General features: G+C 50.7%; 1 protein-coding gene across 3 annotated transcripts in view; it reads left to right on the top strand.

Annotated features, from left to right (window-relative positions):
- The first annotated feature begins 9,203 nt into the window (after positions 1-9,203).
- Positions 9,204-14,761, top strand: part of AMPD3 (adenosine monophosphate deaminase 3) — a 44,260-nt gene continuing 38,702 nt past the window's right edge. Inside the window, exon 1 of one of the 3 annotated variants that reach the window (XM_075546082.1) lies at positions 9,204-9,502. Coding sequence is in view for 2 of the 3 variants with exons in the window: in XM_075546080.1 (XP_075402195.1) it covers positions 14,614-14,638 (25 nt within the window). In the remaining variant the exon portion in view is untranslated. Of the gene's footprint in view, positions 9,503-9,724; positions 9,870-14,495; positions 14,639-14,761 lie in introns of those variants that run through there. The other 2 variants (XM_075546081.1, XM_075546080.1) reach the window with 2 other exon arrangements.

Genomic DNA, 14,761 nt, shown 5'->3' with positions numbered 1-14,761 from the left:
AGCCCATAAATCCAAGATTAGCCCATATGTCTGACATTGATCTACAAAGTCCTCCTCCATTTCACAAAACACATGCAATGACTCCGACTGCAGGAGGAAAACCAAATCAGTGAGTGTGTAAGCATCTCAGCGCTGGCAGGGGTCTCCACACGGCTGCTCCAGCACCCAGGGCTGCATCGGGGTAGGTCCATGCGGCATCTCCTTAGGGGTGTCTTGTAGGAAGTGAGCCTTGACAGCTGAAGCAGGGAACTGGCTAAGGCAGCTGCACCCTGGTGGGACCATCACAAAGTACGAGACCCGAGAACTAGAAAGGCGAGGCTCACCAAGCCATTTATCCCTCCACCCTTCAATAAATCCCACATGTGTTTACCTGCCGGGTTGGCGCACTAAACCTTAACTATCTTAGTCAACCATACTGATGTGAAAGGAGTGAAGCCTGCGGAAGGCAAGCCTTCAGGACCTTCATTTGCTGACTCAGAAATCACGATTCAGAATCAGAAGAAGCAGCTGGAAAAATCTACTAATCACTGGAAGTTGGAATGTACAAAGTATGAATCTAGGAAAATTGTCAGTTTTCAAAACTGAAATGGAACACATAAAGATCACTATTCCAAGTGTTAGTGAGCTGAAATGGACTGGGAGTTAATCGGCCAAATATAGGGTGCTATGGACTGAATTATGTTTCCTCCAAATCACAAAGAATATTGAAAGTATCATGGATAGTCACAATAATAAACAAATCTGTCTTGGAAGAAGTACAGCCAGAATGCTCTTTAGAAGCAAGGATGACTTTGTTTTGTTTGTTTTTTATTTTATTAGGTTTTGATTTTTGTTTTTCTCTTTCTCTTCTTCCATGTATATCTACATAAGATAGGCAGGACCAACAATCCTGAGGAGAAAACTACAGGACTGGAGATTCCAGGGGAGGCCTGGGAGAGGAGGGGGCGGGAAGGGGTGTGGGAGCTAACAGACTCAGAGACAAGGGAACAACAGGAAATCTAAAATTGATGGCGAGGAGGGCGGATCATGCCGGGTGGGGCTTGAGCAAGGAAATGTATCTGCGAGGGACTACTGAGAGCCGAATGGAGGGTGAGCATGATACGGGGGAGGAGGAAAGTGAGAGGAAAGAAATAGGCAAAAGCTATTTGTAGAGTTATAGCTATAGGCATGTAAATATATTAATTGATAATGAAAGGGATAGAAGCCAATGTGCATCTATTTATGTAGATGGACTTTGGGCCTCTACTCAATGCCTCCCTTAACACAAGAACACTTGGTTCTGATAATCTGGCATTTTTTGATATTCACCTTCCTGACATGATCGTTGAAGACAAATTGGATTCGTAAGCAAATATAGTGAAGAGAGCGGATGGTGCTTAGCTATCCAAAGATACAGCATCTGGGGTCTTAAAGGTCTGAAGTCAAACAAGTGGCCATCTAGTAGGGAAGCAAATAAGCCCATATGGAAGAAGCACACCAAGCTGTGTGCTCATGAGGTGTCAACAGAATCAGGTATCAGCTATCAAAAGATCCAAAACAACTGTGTTGATGCAAAAGAGGGGGCTTGGAGTAGAAACTCAAAGCCCATCTGTAGATAATTGGATATCCCCCTGCTGAAATGGTATAAAGAAGGGGTGATTCAACCTACCTGTAGTATAGCACTGACGAATCACACATCATTCCTTTTGATCCTGAATACTTCCTCCTCCCCACTACCATGACCCAGCTGTAACTTACAAATCTGGCTCGACTGGAGAACACACGTTGGTACAGATACACACGCTGAATTCTTGACACAGGGAATTCAGGAAAGATTAACTCCTCAGGAGCAGTAATGGGAGTATCGATATCATGAGGGTAGGGAGATAGCTAGGGAGGGGGAAGGGTGAGAAAAGTGGAACCCATCACAAGATTGGATACATAGCACCACCCCTCCGAAGGGGACGAATAATGGAAATGTGGATGAAGGGAGACAAAAGATAGTAAGATAAGACATAACAATAGCAAAATGTATATTTGATCAGGGATACAGGTGAGTGGAAGCATGTGGGAGGGAGGGAGGGAAAAGAGGAACTTATATCAAGGGCTCAAGTAGAAAATGTCTTGGGGATGATGATGGAAACTTATGTACAAATATGCTCGATACAATTGATATATGGAATGTTATAAGAGCTGTAAGAGCCTTCAATAAAATGATGGGGGGGGGGGATAAAATAAGAAGCAAAGATGGCGAGACTTTGTCTCAAGGACTGTGGTCATGTTATCCGGAGAGACTGGTCCCTGGAGGAGGACACCATGGCTTGGCACAGGAGAGGGAAGAGGAGGAAGGCCTTTAACAAGGTGGATGGGCACAGTGGATGCAACGAAGCGCTCAACATCAAAACCCTGCGAGGCTGGTCCAGGCCTGGGCGGTGCTTCCTGCTTGTACGGAAGCACCTAAGAACTGCAACCCACACGTCGGATTTGGAGTCCTCACCCGGACATATACTTGAGGAGAGAACCTGTCAAGTTTTGTTTACTTTAATGAGATCATCCCTGATTCGTTGTTGTTCTCGTCTGGCCTGAGACTAGGGAACTGAGACAACTGCCCACAGAGGCAGAAGCCAAGTGACCACATGGTTCAGAGGCTAAGGACCAGAGAGAGACTTGGCTACTGGCTGAGGAGGTGTGGCTGTGGGTCAATGCCTGTCTCATATTGTTTGATGATCCTGACCTAATGAAGCCTCTTCATTGTGAGTCTCGGCTGTGGGTGTTAGGTGGCCATGGCAACAGATTCTTGAGCCTGACAAAGAAGGAGAGTGTGGTGGCAGGAACAGTTGGTGTTCGGGGAAGTAAAGAAGGATAGAGCAAGAAGGCAGGTCTGATTCCTGCCTCTTGGCAATAGGAGAGCTAGAGATGGCCTCCATGCCATCTACTACATGCCCCTTTGTCAAATCTGCCCCTTATATGTTCCAGCACAATTAGGTTTAGGTTTAGGACATACCCTACATTGTTATTGCCTCATGAACATAACCAAGAAAGCTCTTTTCCCAAATAGGATGGCATCCACAGGTACTGGAATTAGGATTTCAAAATGTGCTTTAAACCCAAAACTTATCAGAGCCGAGCCAATTCCGACTCACAGAGATCCTCTATGAGGTATCTGAAACTGTCGTTCTCGACGGCAGACAGTCTCATCTTCTGCAGAGCGGCTGGTGGTTCGGACAATCAACCTTGCAGTTCGCAGCCCACCACTTAATCCACAGTACCACGAGGCTTCCTTACCACCTAGTGGTTTGTGTGGTTTTTTGGGGGGGTGGGTGGGAGGTGACACAAGTCAAACCTTATCTGGTGGCAATTGGGAGGACTGTGTGTCTGGGAGGCAAAGACAACAGCCTCATCTGACTACAGTCTGAGTAGCCTTCTCTGCTCATGCCCGTTATCTCTTCCTAACTGATTCTTAAGAGGAACACCATGTCAGACTTGAAATCTGAATTTCAAGTTTTAAGTCAAGAGGGATTTCAGAAAGATATCTTGTGAAGTTCAGACGTTGAGTTGAATGTGCAAGATTGGGTGGGGCCATAAGTTACTCTCTGCAAATCACTTATTTTTACCTATGGATGGTTGGTTGCACATGCAGACACGGCTGTATTTAGAAATTTCTATTTTAATTCATTCAAAAACTGTAAAACCAATCTGTATCATGTACCAAAATGATTTAAAATGAATCTACCTGCTTATTGAAAAAATAATAATTTACTCTCTGCAGGAAAAGCTCAACTTCTGAGAATCATTAGATTCTGGGCTGATGGCGGAGTTCTGATAGGCTTTCTGCTCCCATACAGAGTTAGTCTTCGTCCTGTCCTGTCCTGCAGTCACTACGAGTCAGCATCGACTCCGTGGCTGTGAGTTTGAGTTTTTGTTTGGGGTTTGAACTCTGAAAGCTCTGAAAGCAGCACAAACATGGGAAGGAGCAAGTGACGAGCCACAAAGCAGCCTCTCTCTGGCTGCGTGTCCTGGGATGCTCTTATCCAGAGTCCTGCAGGGAAGGCGGGGATAACAGAACGCTCTTAGATGGAGAAGTGTAGGAAACAGAAAGATTTCTATCAAGCTGTCTCCCCCAAATGATGCCAAAACTAGCTGCTTGCTACACATCGTAAATGACTACACACTTGGAGGGCAACAAAAGTAAGTCAGAGGTTATTCTCCCTCAGGCTTACCAGTCACCGAGAGCAACCAGACTGTATAGTGTGTGCCAACCAAAGTAGGGCCACTCCCTTCTGCTAAGGATAGTAGCAGATTGTTTTCTTGTAGGAGAGCCCAGGGAGGTCAAGCCCACTCAAGGTTAGGTCGCCATAATGAACCTAGGGTCCATCCTTCTTGGCACATATATACCCCTAGTCCCCCTCTTCCTATTACACCCCTAACTCATCCCCTTCCTGTTACACTTATGCCCATTGTATATTCACCTCCTATTGCTTATATTGCTTATTATACAACCCCTTCCTATGACGTATGTTTTTACCTGTAATTAGGAGGCATACACACCCCAAAGATACATAAGCCTTGGTTAGCAATAAATACCTCTTGCCCTCTCACTTGCTACTGCAATTCCCACCTTCCACATCCACACATGGACCACCAAGCAAGGCTGAGGGGAACATGCTACCATGAAATGTGTCTGCCTTCTTTATTTTACTCTCTTCTTCCCCATCTCTCCCATTTCTCTGACTTTACTATAATCTTTATATATCTTAACCGTACAATTGTGCTTACTGAACCCATGATTAGTGGTGGGGGGCTGGCTACCCCCACAGAGAAGACAAATCCTTTGGTGTAGTCCAGAGGGGTCCCCAGGAGCTGCAACCCATCCATGGATGTGCGCAGACTCTTCTTGGTTGTAATCTTTATGGCGGGAGGCTGCCTGCCCTTTCTTCTGGGGTACCACCAGGTGTTGGTTAGGAACTCAGTGAAAGCTATTTGTGGACAGGAGGCTGCTCATTTTCAGAATAAAATTTCATGACAGAACCATGGGCCTCTCAGCTGCCCTTGGACTACAGAGAGTTCTGTGGTCACATGCTGTGAGCCCTCACACTGACCCTTTGTTCCCACCTGACAGTCACCTGACAGTGGCTGAGCACCTCTAAGCCTCAGAGCCCCTGAGCCACCTACCGTTGATGTGACCGCCACTGTGGAAACTTGAACTGTGCTCCTCCGGTCTTTCGGTGGTTGCCGACTTGGGGGAGGAGACAAAAGGCCTTTCTTCCCAGGTGCCTCGGATGGACTTGAACTCCACCCTTTTCGTGAGCAGCCAGAGGCAGGAACTCTGCATCACCAGGCACTCCTCAAGGCCCCTCGTCCCCCACAAAGAAACTCACCACCGGTTCTCTCCTCCTGAGACACTTCCTCCTCTGGCCTGGGCCTTTTGCCCAGAACATCCTCCCTCCCTCCCCACTTCCTGTCAAAACAGCTCTGTTCTCTATCCAGAGAGAATAGGTTTTGTGTCCAGGGCCTAGCTCTCATTCACATGGATTTTCAAAGGGTTCAGGTTTGACCCTGCTCTTTCTAGAGCCCAGGTATGAATAGTAAGGGACCATTATGTCCACTGTCCGTAGCTGAAGTCTGGACAGACTCCAGCTTGTGGCAGCCTGACTATGCTACACTGGAACTTGAGTTCGAGGGAGAGAATAGGGCCCCAAGTTAGGGAGGAAGGTGGCAGGGAAGGTGTGTATTCCCATAACCACAGTACCAGGGCGTGGGGCTAGGGAAGATGCCTGGGGCGCCTCTCTCCCAGCCATCATGGACTCCTGGTGTACCTACGTCTGCCCTGTTGTGGGCCATATGCTGTGGTTTCCAACCATTCAATTAGTAGAAAACCCCAGGGCACTTTGGTTTGAAAAACTGGGTGTATCTTCAGAAGCACTCTCAGGAACAGATCCCTAGCTCCTGCTGTCTTCTGGGGAATAGTTTGGCTTCTGTTGTCTGGTTGCCTGTAATGGGAGGCAGAGACATTGAGTATTCAAAGGTCCCTATGTCCATCTGGATGACTTGTGCATACGGTGGGACAATTACTCAGAGGAGAGCATTCCTAGTGATGGGGAAAGAGTGGGGGAAAGACCCCCCTTGAGCCAAAATACTTCTTAACCTCCAGAAATGCTAGACAAGTTGCTAGATCTTTCTTGTGGGAGAGCTATACCTCGTCCTTGCCTTAGCTTGAGAAAGAATTCACACCAAAGCCTGGTTTGTGATCCAAGTGAGTTTTATGAAAGGTAAAAGAAGCTTCAGGTCTACACAGGCACCTCAGGGCCCTTGACACACACATGGAGTCCTGAGGCCAGAGCAGATGCTGCACGACCTCCAAGGAGCAGCTGGAGAAGTGGAAGGGCTGCAAGGCTCTGGATTCTGCCTTTTCAGGTCCTCCACTGGGAGGCATGGCCAACGATCCTGGTCAACCCCATTGACTGAATTGAATTCACCTGGCCCAGATAGGCCAATCCAGGTGTCACGCCCACCTAGGTGTACCATCCCTGCCTGGCCAGAAGCTCAAACCTCTGTGCATTCGCAATGGACACCCCAGTCCCTATGCTAGCTACCTAACACAATCCCTACTCCCAATAGTATTGAGTCAGCGGACTGCTGGAGGTGATGATGGCTCCGGTCCTAGGTGCCTCCAAAGTGTTCCGAAATTGGAACAGTGAACTGATGGAGGGAGGCACTGGGTGTCAGAGGGCGCAGGCTGAGCTATTAGAGTGTGAGAGAAAAAGGAAAGCTTCTACTGAATGCTCCAAGTGACGAAGTTAGACCCCGCCAATATTTGCCATAAGGATTGGCACAGGCCCGCTGGCACACTCAGCCCAGGCACCTGGTGGCTCTGCTATGTGTGATCCCTGAGTTATCTTCAGGGAAGACAGGGGGTTCCATAACTCAGGGCAGGGTGGACCTAGGGCCCTCGCTGGCTGCTTTTCTTTCAAGTGCATCATGAAGTACTATGAGTCATGGCCCAACACAGTAGGTCTACAGAGCCTATTATCTGGCCTTACTTAAACAATACGAGCAAAAGCAAACTCAGGGGAAATGGTGACGCTAACCATTTTCCTCCGGCTAAAACAAGATCCATCATGATGGCCTCATCAGCGGTGATAAGGGAGCAGCACAGAAAGAGTTTAAATTTATAAAAAGGACTATTTGACATGTAGATTGACGGGCTGATTATTATAACTAACAGTCAAGCTCAGCATATATTGGACCGTGAAGCACTGGCTAGTGATAATGTGAACATGCCTATTGCCATCAGCAGGACAAGGAAATTCTATGCACACAGACCATGAAGACAAATCTCTACAGTATTTTTCCCCAGGGGTCTTTCAAGTCATGCAATACTTAATTGTGTACTGCTTTGATATTTCACTAAATGTAAAGAAAATGCTTAGACATCTCGCCTGAGGTTGCTTACTGCCATTGAGTTGATTCCGATACACAGTGACCCTACAGGACCAGGTAAAAGTGGCCCTGCGGTTTTCTGAGGCTGTGACTCTTTACCAAAGTAAAAAGTCTTATCTTTCTCCCGTGGACCAGCTGATAGTTTCGAACTGTCGACCATGCAGGTTGCAGCCCAATGTATGTCACCCTTACACCACCAGGGTTCCAACCTGTTAAACAAGACACGTAATCCTTGTTGAAGATTTGGACAAACGGTTTTAGAACAAGTGATGCATTATGGGAGGTTGGCTATGCAGTTGGATTGAAGTTGCTCTCCTGTTTCACCTTTGCTAGGTTATTTCTCACTGATGAAATTCACAGTGAACTACTTTTGTGATCTACTAAAGGGAAGATGTGTTTGCAATAGAGGATGATTTATTTAGCAAAATGTGCTACGGTATTTATGTGCAAGGTAACCACAGAAAGAATGGGTTGTCCTGATTGGAATATAGCCGGAAATGGAAAGGGGTGAGTGTGTATGTGTGCATACCTGTGAAATCCATCAATCACATCATGCAAGAGCTACCACAGTAAAGCAACTGAAGTTTGAGATACATTAAATACTAGAAGATATCAAGAATGTGGGTTTTTAAAAGTCTTTAAAATCCAGTAGAATGTTTACTGTCCTTCGTAATGAGATATGGAATTTAAAGACACTACGACAAATCTGACGTCAGCTGTGTTGGCTTCTGAGGGTCACTAACATGTTACCTGGCAGGAGAAAACACCTGTGTACATGTACATACAGTTCCCCCCCTCCCCCGCGTCCCCCAAACGGGGACACACACACACACACACACACACACACACACACACGGCGTTTTGGGGAAAGGTGATCTTTTAGCAATTAATAGCAGGATCCTGCTTTAAAAGAATCATACCGTGGGGAAAACTCTTTGAAAATTAATGTTTGGAAACACCCCCATTATCACTTGATTTCTGTGCTCAAAATGAAGTGGGACACAACTGTACCTTCTGAAGACTCTCAAAGAAACATACATATTAAACCGTTTTAAAAACCAGCCAATAGAGAGTTGCAAGGTCTTTAAAAAGCACCTGTTAATCATTTTTGTACAGACAATGGATGAAAACACCATTCATCAAATGGGCTTCACGGACAAAGAACTTCCAGTGGAATTTCATTCACACTGGAAAAAATGGGGAAAGGCATTAAAAAAAGAAAGGAAATTACAATCAACTAAGATAAATGCAAAGATCCTCCTTTGGGGCAGTGACAGCTAAGAGATCCTAGTGTCAAAACCAGGAGGCGCCCAGATGGGCCCTCAGGCTAAAGCATTCAATGCCTAAAGGAGAGGTGGTCATTCAAACCCACTATCCGCCCTGGGGAAGAAAGATGTGGTTGTAGTCTTTCGCTAAGGGGCACATCCCTCGTAAGGTCCTACTTTGCGTGGGCATCCGTTCCCATGACAGCTGGGGAAGTTTGGTTTTGAAGGCCAAGGAGGCTCAAGCACCAGAGTGTGGGCAGACCCCGAGACACAGGCTGAAGCCGACTCTGTCACCTGTCTACTGCAAGCCTTTCAGGAGGGGCGGCGTGGTCAGCAGGTTCTAGAGAGGCGAGTGAGGCAGCTCCAAAGCACGCCCTGCCTTGGCAGCGAGGAGGTCATTCCGGACTTCCAGGGGCGGGTGTAGACGCTGGAGCGCAGGGTGCAGGGCAGGGACCGTGTAGGGCAGGGCGGGAAGGTGACCCTAATGACCAGACGGACTTCCGGGAGAAAGGCGATGCTCCTCGGTCAGTCCAGCTACCGAGAACCAGTCACCTGTTAGGGGGACCGGAGCCGCACCCACCCCATTCGCCTAGCACCTCACCTAGGCCAAGTCCGGGGTCGGGAAGAGGCCCGGGCAAACCGACCCGTGCGGGGCGCGCTCTCGGAGCCCAGCGGCGGCCGCGGAGGCTGGGTCCGGGGCATCTGGCTGGCATCTGACCCTCGGCGGCGGCGGTGGGCACGGGCGCGAGCGGCTTCCGGCCGGCCGAGGGAAGGGCGATCTCCAGTTTCGCGTCGGCAGCGCGGCCCGGGCGCTTCAGGTAGCAGCGGGCAGGCCTGGTTGGCGGGAGGTGGGCAGGGCCCACCGGGAGGGCGGGGGACAGCGGCGGCGGCCTGCGCCCGTGGCTTCTCCCCCGCTCGGCGCGCAGCCCGCGGGCATCTTCGCTGGGACCGGGCTGCGCCGCGCTGCGCACCCCCCAACCACCCCCCCCCCGCCCCGCAGTGGGGTGCCTGCAGACTGCTGCCGAGCGCGGGCCTGCGAGGGGGGCGCGGCCTGGCCGGGTCCCCGACCGCCGTGGCTTTCGTGCCCGGGAACCGGCTCCGCCGCAGTCACTGTGCGCCCTGCCCTGCGTTGTCGTCACCTGCGCTCTGGCCCAGCCCGCGGCATGGCCCGGTCTCCCGAACCCGGTGAGTGCGGCGGGGGGCCGTGTTGCTGACTTTGGACCCACGGCACCTGCGGACCAGGGTGGGCGTGAGGGGCTCCCCAGGGCCCGAGCTTTCGTCCAAGGCTGCCCTGCTCTTAAAAGCCTGGGCGCCAACGTCACTCTCCATGCCCCTGCGGTTGCCGCTGCAGTGGCCCCAGTTCCAGCTGTGTCAGATTAGCCAGCCGCCCGCTGGCTCCCTGGCGGCCTGGGTTACATCTGCCGGGTTTAGAAAATGAAGGGACCTTCCCGGGACGTTCTGCCACTTAAGCGGCTGGGCTAGTTTTTCGGCTTTGCGGACTGCCCTGATAGAACTGAGGACGTCCAGCAGGAGGCCAAGGGAGGGACTGGATGCCTGGGTGCCCGGGTCGTTTTGAGACCGTCATCCTCACATCGTAGCTGGCTCTTTCTGACGAGCGAGGTGCACTGCCTGCGTTCTGGGAGCCAGCCTTCTGCCCTTGAGCTTCCTGGTGGCTGCTTTGCCAGTGGAGCTGCCAGTGTCTCTTTTTGACTGGCAGAGGCCTCCTGGTGAGTTTTGAGAGGCCCTGAAGTAGGAGAGGCTTGCTGATGAGAGAGTGTCATTTTCCCTCCGATACATTTGGAAGCTTGGTGATGGAAAATTCTAGTGCATGAGCACTAGAGTGCAGAGAGTTATGCTAGCACGATCCCGAGCCTTGGTTGGCTAGGGCCCTTGATGTGGTCACTGACATGAAGCCATCTTCGAGTGCCGCTGACAGTTCATAGAAGTTCCTCCCTTGCCCGTGAAGTTCTGACACTGAGTAGCAGTGACACCCTTGAGCCAGGCCAACCCAACCTTTGTCAGTTCTCACCTCTTCAGAGTTGTTGACAGCAGGTCTGGGAGAGCTGGCCTGGCCTGACCTGGCCGCATCTCTGCCTACCACTGGCTTGCCAGGGGCCTGGCTTGCGCCCTGAAGATGGTGGCACGGGTCTGGCCTCTCCAAGAATAGTGATGCTTGCTAGGTGGGTTTGACCTCTCTGTGGGGCCTCAGGCCAGCATCAGTGCTCGCCTGTCAAACTGAGAGGTTCTCTGCCAGGCCAGGAAGTTCTTTAGGAATGGGGATCTGTTCTTGCTCTGACTCTCGATTTTCGCTGAACCACTCCGCAAAAGGCCTCTCAGGCATTTCCTAGATTGAAGACGCCTGGGGCTGATAGAGCCTCGCCTTGGCATTCAGCAGGGAGATACTTTTTCTCCTCCAAAGGTGCTCACTGGCCTTCCTGGTTCTTCCCTCAAGTAAATGAACCCCTTGGTTGTGCCGGGTGCTGGCTACATATCTAGAGCTGGAGTCAACAGGCTGCTGATATAGAAGGGACGAGGGCATAGGAGGATGGGCGGAAGACTGGAGTCTTAAAGAAAAACAAAACAAAACTGGAGTCTTCACCCTGCTGAGTTACCGAGAAGGAGCATTCATAAAGGAGGCTTCATATTTAAAAAAGGAATCCCTCGCTCCTATTCCCCAATAAAGGAGCCCAAATAACAGAGTGTCACAGTGGTGACCGTTGGGCTGCAAGGGGCAGTTCCAAACCCCCAGTGCACGGATGGAGAAAGACAGGGCTTTCTCTTCCCAGAGATACAGTCTCGGAAACTCTCAGGGACAGGTGGCCCCTGTCCTATAGGGTCGCTGTGCATTGGCATCGATGGCAGTGAGTTTGGTTTTCGTGGTTACCAAATAGGAGCTTGGGAGAGAGCCTGCGACAAAATGGAGCTCAATAAATCATGTCCGAAGGATTGAGTGTGCAGACGAAACCCGATGCGCATTGCCTCCCTTACACCCAGCCCCATGGTGATGCCAACGGTGACGACTACCGTGAGGATGAACAGACATCTGAAGCACAAACTATGGGCCAGGCACAATTTTAAGCACCTTGCCGTAAACGTGAATGAATTCAATCATCATGGCATCCCACTTTATAGCGAATAATACTGCGTGACAGTGAAGTTTAGTAATTTGTCCAATGCTATGTAACTAAGGCCCGGAGGCAGGGTTCAAACTCAGGAAGTCTGGCTTGAGTCCACATGACCAACTCCAGATTGCTACAGGCATACTCATCAAGTTGACTCACCCCTCAGTCACTGGTTTTATGCAAGTGTTTATCCCACATGTAATGATTAAGTCCGATCGTATCCCAGTCACTGGGGTGCAGTACTGAACGAGATGGTCTTTGGTCTGTCTGGAGTCAGCACTTAGCAGATGGGCCCTCTCCGCCCAACTCTTAAACCACGCCCACTTCGGAAATAAGAAAAAACCAAAATGGACCCTTGTTGGCAAGCCCCTGCCATCTTGACTTGGGAGTGGCTGGGAGGATTGATGCCTTTCTCGATGGGATCTAATTTGATGGCAGCCTCCCCTGTCATCTGGGGCTTGCCAGGGCAGGGTAACTTGTGAGCTGCAGGCTCATGTCCATTGCAAAGAGCACTGAAAAGGCTTTGAGCTGGTGGAGTGGGACCAAGGAGATTTCTAGGCTGCAAGGAGCAGTGAGATGTGAGGCTCCAGCTGGAGTTGTCAGGTCCTGAGCAGAGCTGGGCCTCCTGGGGCAGAGCTATGCTTTCCTCATAAGCAGTCACCCTTCTGGAGGGCCTTCCCACCCTTTGACTTTAGCCAGACCCTTGCTCATTGTTTCCCCTGTGCGTGCCATCTCAGTGGGGTGTTACCTGTCTGGTCCTGATGGGGCAGGTCTCACCCGAAGCCTGGGCCTCTGCTAGGAAAGAAAATCCCTTAATGAGCTTGGTCCTGCTGGGAAGGCAGCTCTCTCAAGGTTAGAAAAATTAAGGCTCAAAGTAGACGTTCCCAAGCACAGGCTATCAAGAGCCTTGCTTTTGTATGCTGGCATTGGAGGGTCAAATCAATGTGTTGAGTTAAACGTAAGCAGCTTGTACATGAACCCTTACAATGGACTATGGTTTGGGGTATTTTCCAAGCCTCCTGACCTGTTATGTTCTACAGACGTGCACTTTGGGGGAAGGCTTGTTCTGTTCAATCTCTCCAGGGTCTGGCTAAAGGCGCAGACTTAAATTCCCTCCATGTGTTGGGTCTACGTATGTTTTCAGATCTGTGGGTAATGCTCCCACTCCAGCCCCCTCCCCACCTATACACACACACACACACACACTCCACAAAAATAACAGGGTTTGCTCGCTCCTCCTCCCTTCTAGAAAAGCAATATTGAGGCTTTCGATTTTTCCTCTTCTTCTCTAGGCTCTAAGTCCTTTTAATTATTTAATGGATAAATATTACCCTCTCTCTAGGTTGCTTGTAGTCTGCTGCTTGTACTGTTTATGAAACAGCTGTGAGGACAGGTGGGTCATCATCTCGGGGCAGCTAAAGCCCAGCAGATGCCCAGGGATCATGTGTCAGCCCTGTAATTCTGCTCTGCGCTCACAGGAATGATGATGTGGGCTCAGCGAGGCACGACCTCACGAATGGATGGGGGTGGGGTGGGAGTGACTCAGGTCTAAGTCAGGCCTAGAGCTGGCCTGCTGGTAAACAACTGACCCATCCTTCCTGGCCTCTTTTCCCCAGGATTTCAACAGACCACAGGAATAGCCATTTTGCTCATGGTTCTTTCCCGCGGCCCCACATTATTTATCTAAGTCACTTGGAGGCTGCGTGGCTGTTCCGAGCCATCTCACAGGATGTCCCTTTCTCAGAGGGGCAGATGAAACCCAGAGCTCTGTGCCTTGTGATAGTGCTTTAATCCACCCAGCTCGGTTTGAGAGAACTACGCACAGGTGACTTGAGTCAGACTCTACCTTCCTTGGGGCAGGCGGAACTGCTGACTGGCCGCAGGCTGGCAGATCCAGCCCAGCTCAGCCTGGAAGCCCACGTGGGGGCCATGAATGGCAGTGAGAAGTGGGGAGAACCTGGGGGTGGGGGTGGGAAGGGGGGGAGCTCAGGAGGGTCATATGGGGGATTGTGGTGGGGGGTCTGGTCAGGCTGCCCAGTCACCTGTAACTTGCAGCATCTTTCAGCAGAGAAGGGAAGCTGTAGGACAGCTCCCACCCAGGCCAGCTGTCTGCCCCGCATGGAGGCCTTCCCCCTTCCTGGGGAAGGAGGGAATACTGTATTGTCTTCTTTTCTTGTGGAGGTGAAGGAGAGGGGTGCATGTTGGCAGCCAGGCTCAGACCTCTGCCTGCTGCGCTTGGGCTGCTGTGGCCAGAGGGTTGCTTTGGGGGTCCTGGTGAGTATGGGCAAGGCAGGATGTGCCGAGATATGCCCTGGGTAAGAGGAAGCAGTTGCCAGGCTGAAGTGGGATTCCAAGCGGAAGCAGCGAGGTGATGGTTTCACCATTGCCACTCAGCTTTCAGCAGGCAGGGGCGTGGAGGGCACTGGAGCAGGGCTGGGGCTGATCTTCGGTGGTTACAGCAGCTTTAGTTTCTTGGGGTTTTCTTCTTGTATGTTTTTTGGTGAGGCCTTCAAGCACTGCCTTCAGGATCCAACAGCCGTATTGCCTTGAATAACTGGCATGACCTAGGGCCTTAAGGATTCTTGGAAATTTTCCACTTGCCTTTCATGCTCAGGGAAGAATTTCCAGCCCAGGCTTTTTCCTGTTCTCACTCAGTGCCGATCACAGATATGCAAAGCAGAGACCTCCCACCCCAGCAGCGCAGATAAGACCCAGCGCTCTGACTCAGCCCAGCCAGCTGCCTGCCTGGCAGGACGAAGCACTTGATCCCCAGGTGCGTCGCCTGGGTGGCATCCTCACGGTCAGTCATGGAGACTCCAGCACCAGGTTCAGGTCTGTGTCTTGGGTTCTGGCGATGGGCACTTGGATGGACGGTCCTGTGTGTAGGGAGGGGACATGAGTGGCCCTGAGCTACCTTTTGGAGGGGCGTGAACCAGGGAGAGTGTCTCTCTTCTG

Source organism: Tenrec ecaudatus, chromosome 4 (assembly GCF_050624435.1).
Source record: "Tenrec ecaudatus isolate mTenEca1 chromosome 4, mTenEca1.hap1, whole genome shotgun sequence".
Lineage (NCBI taxonomy): Eukaryota > Metazoa > Chordata > Mammalia > Afrosoricida > Tenrecidae > Tenrec > Tenrec ecaudatus.
The sequence above is the reverse complement of the archived record's forward strand: the minus strand, read 5'-3'. Positions and strand labels throughout refer to the sequence as shown.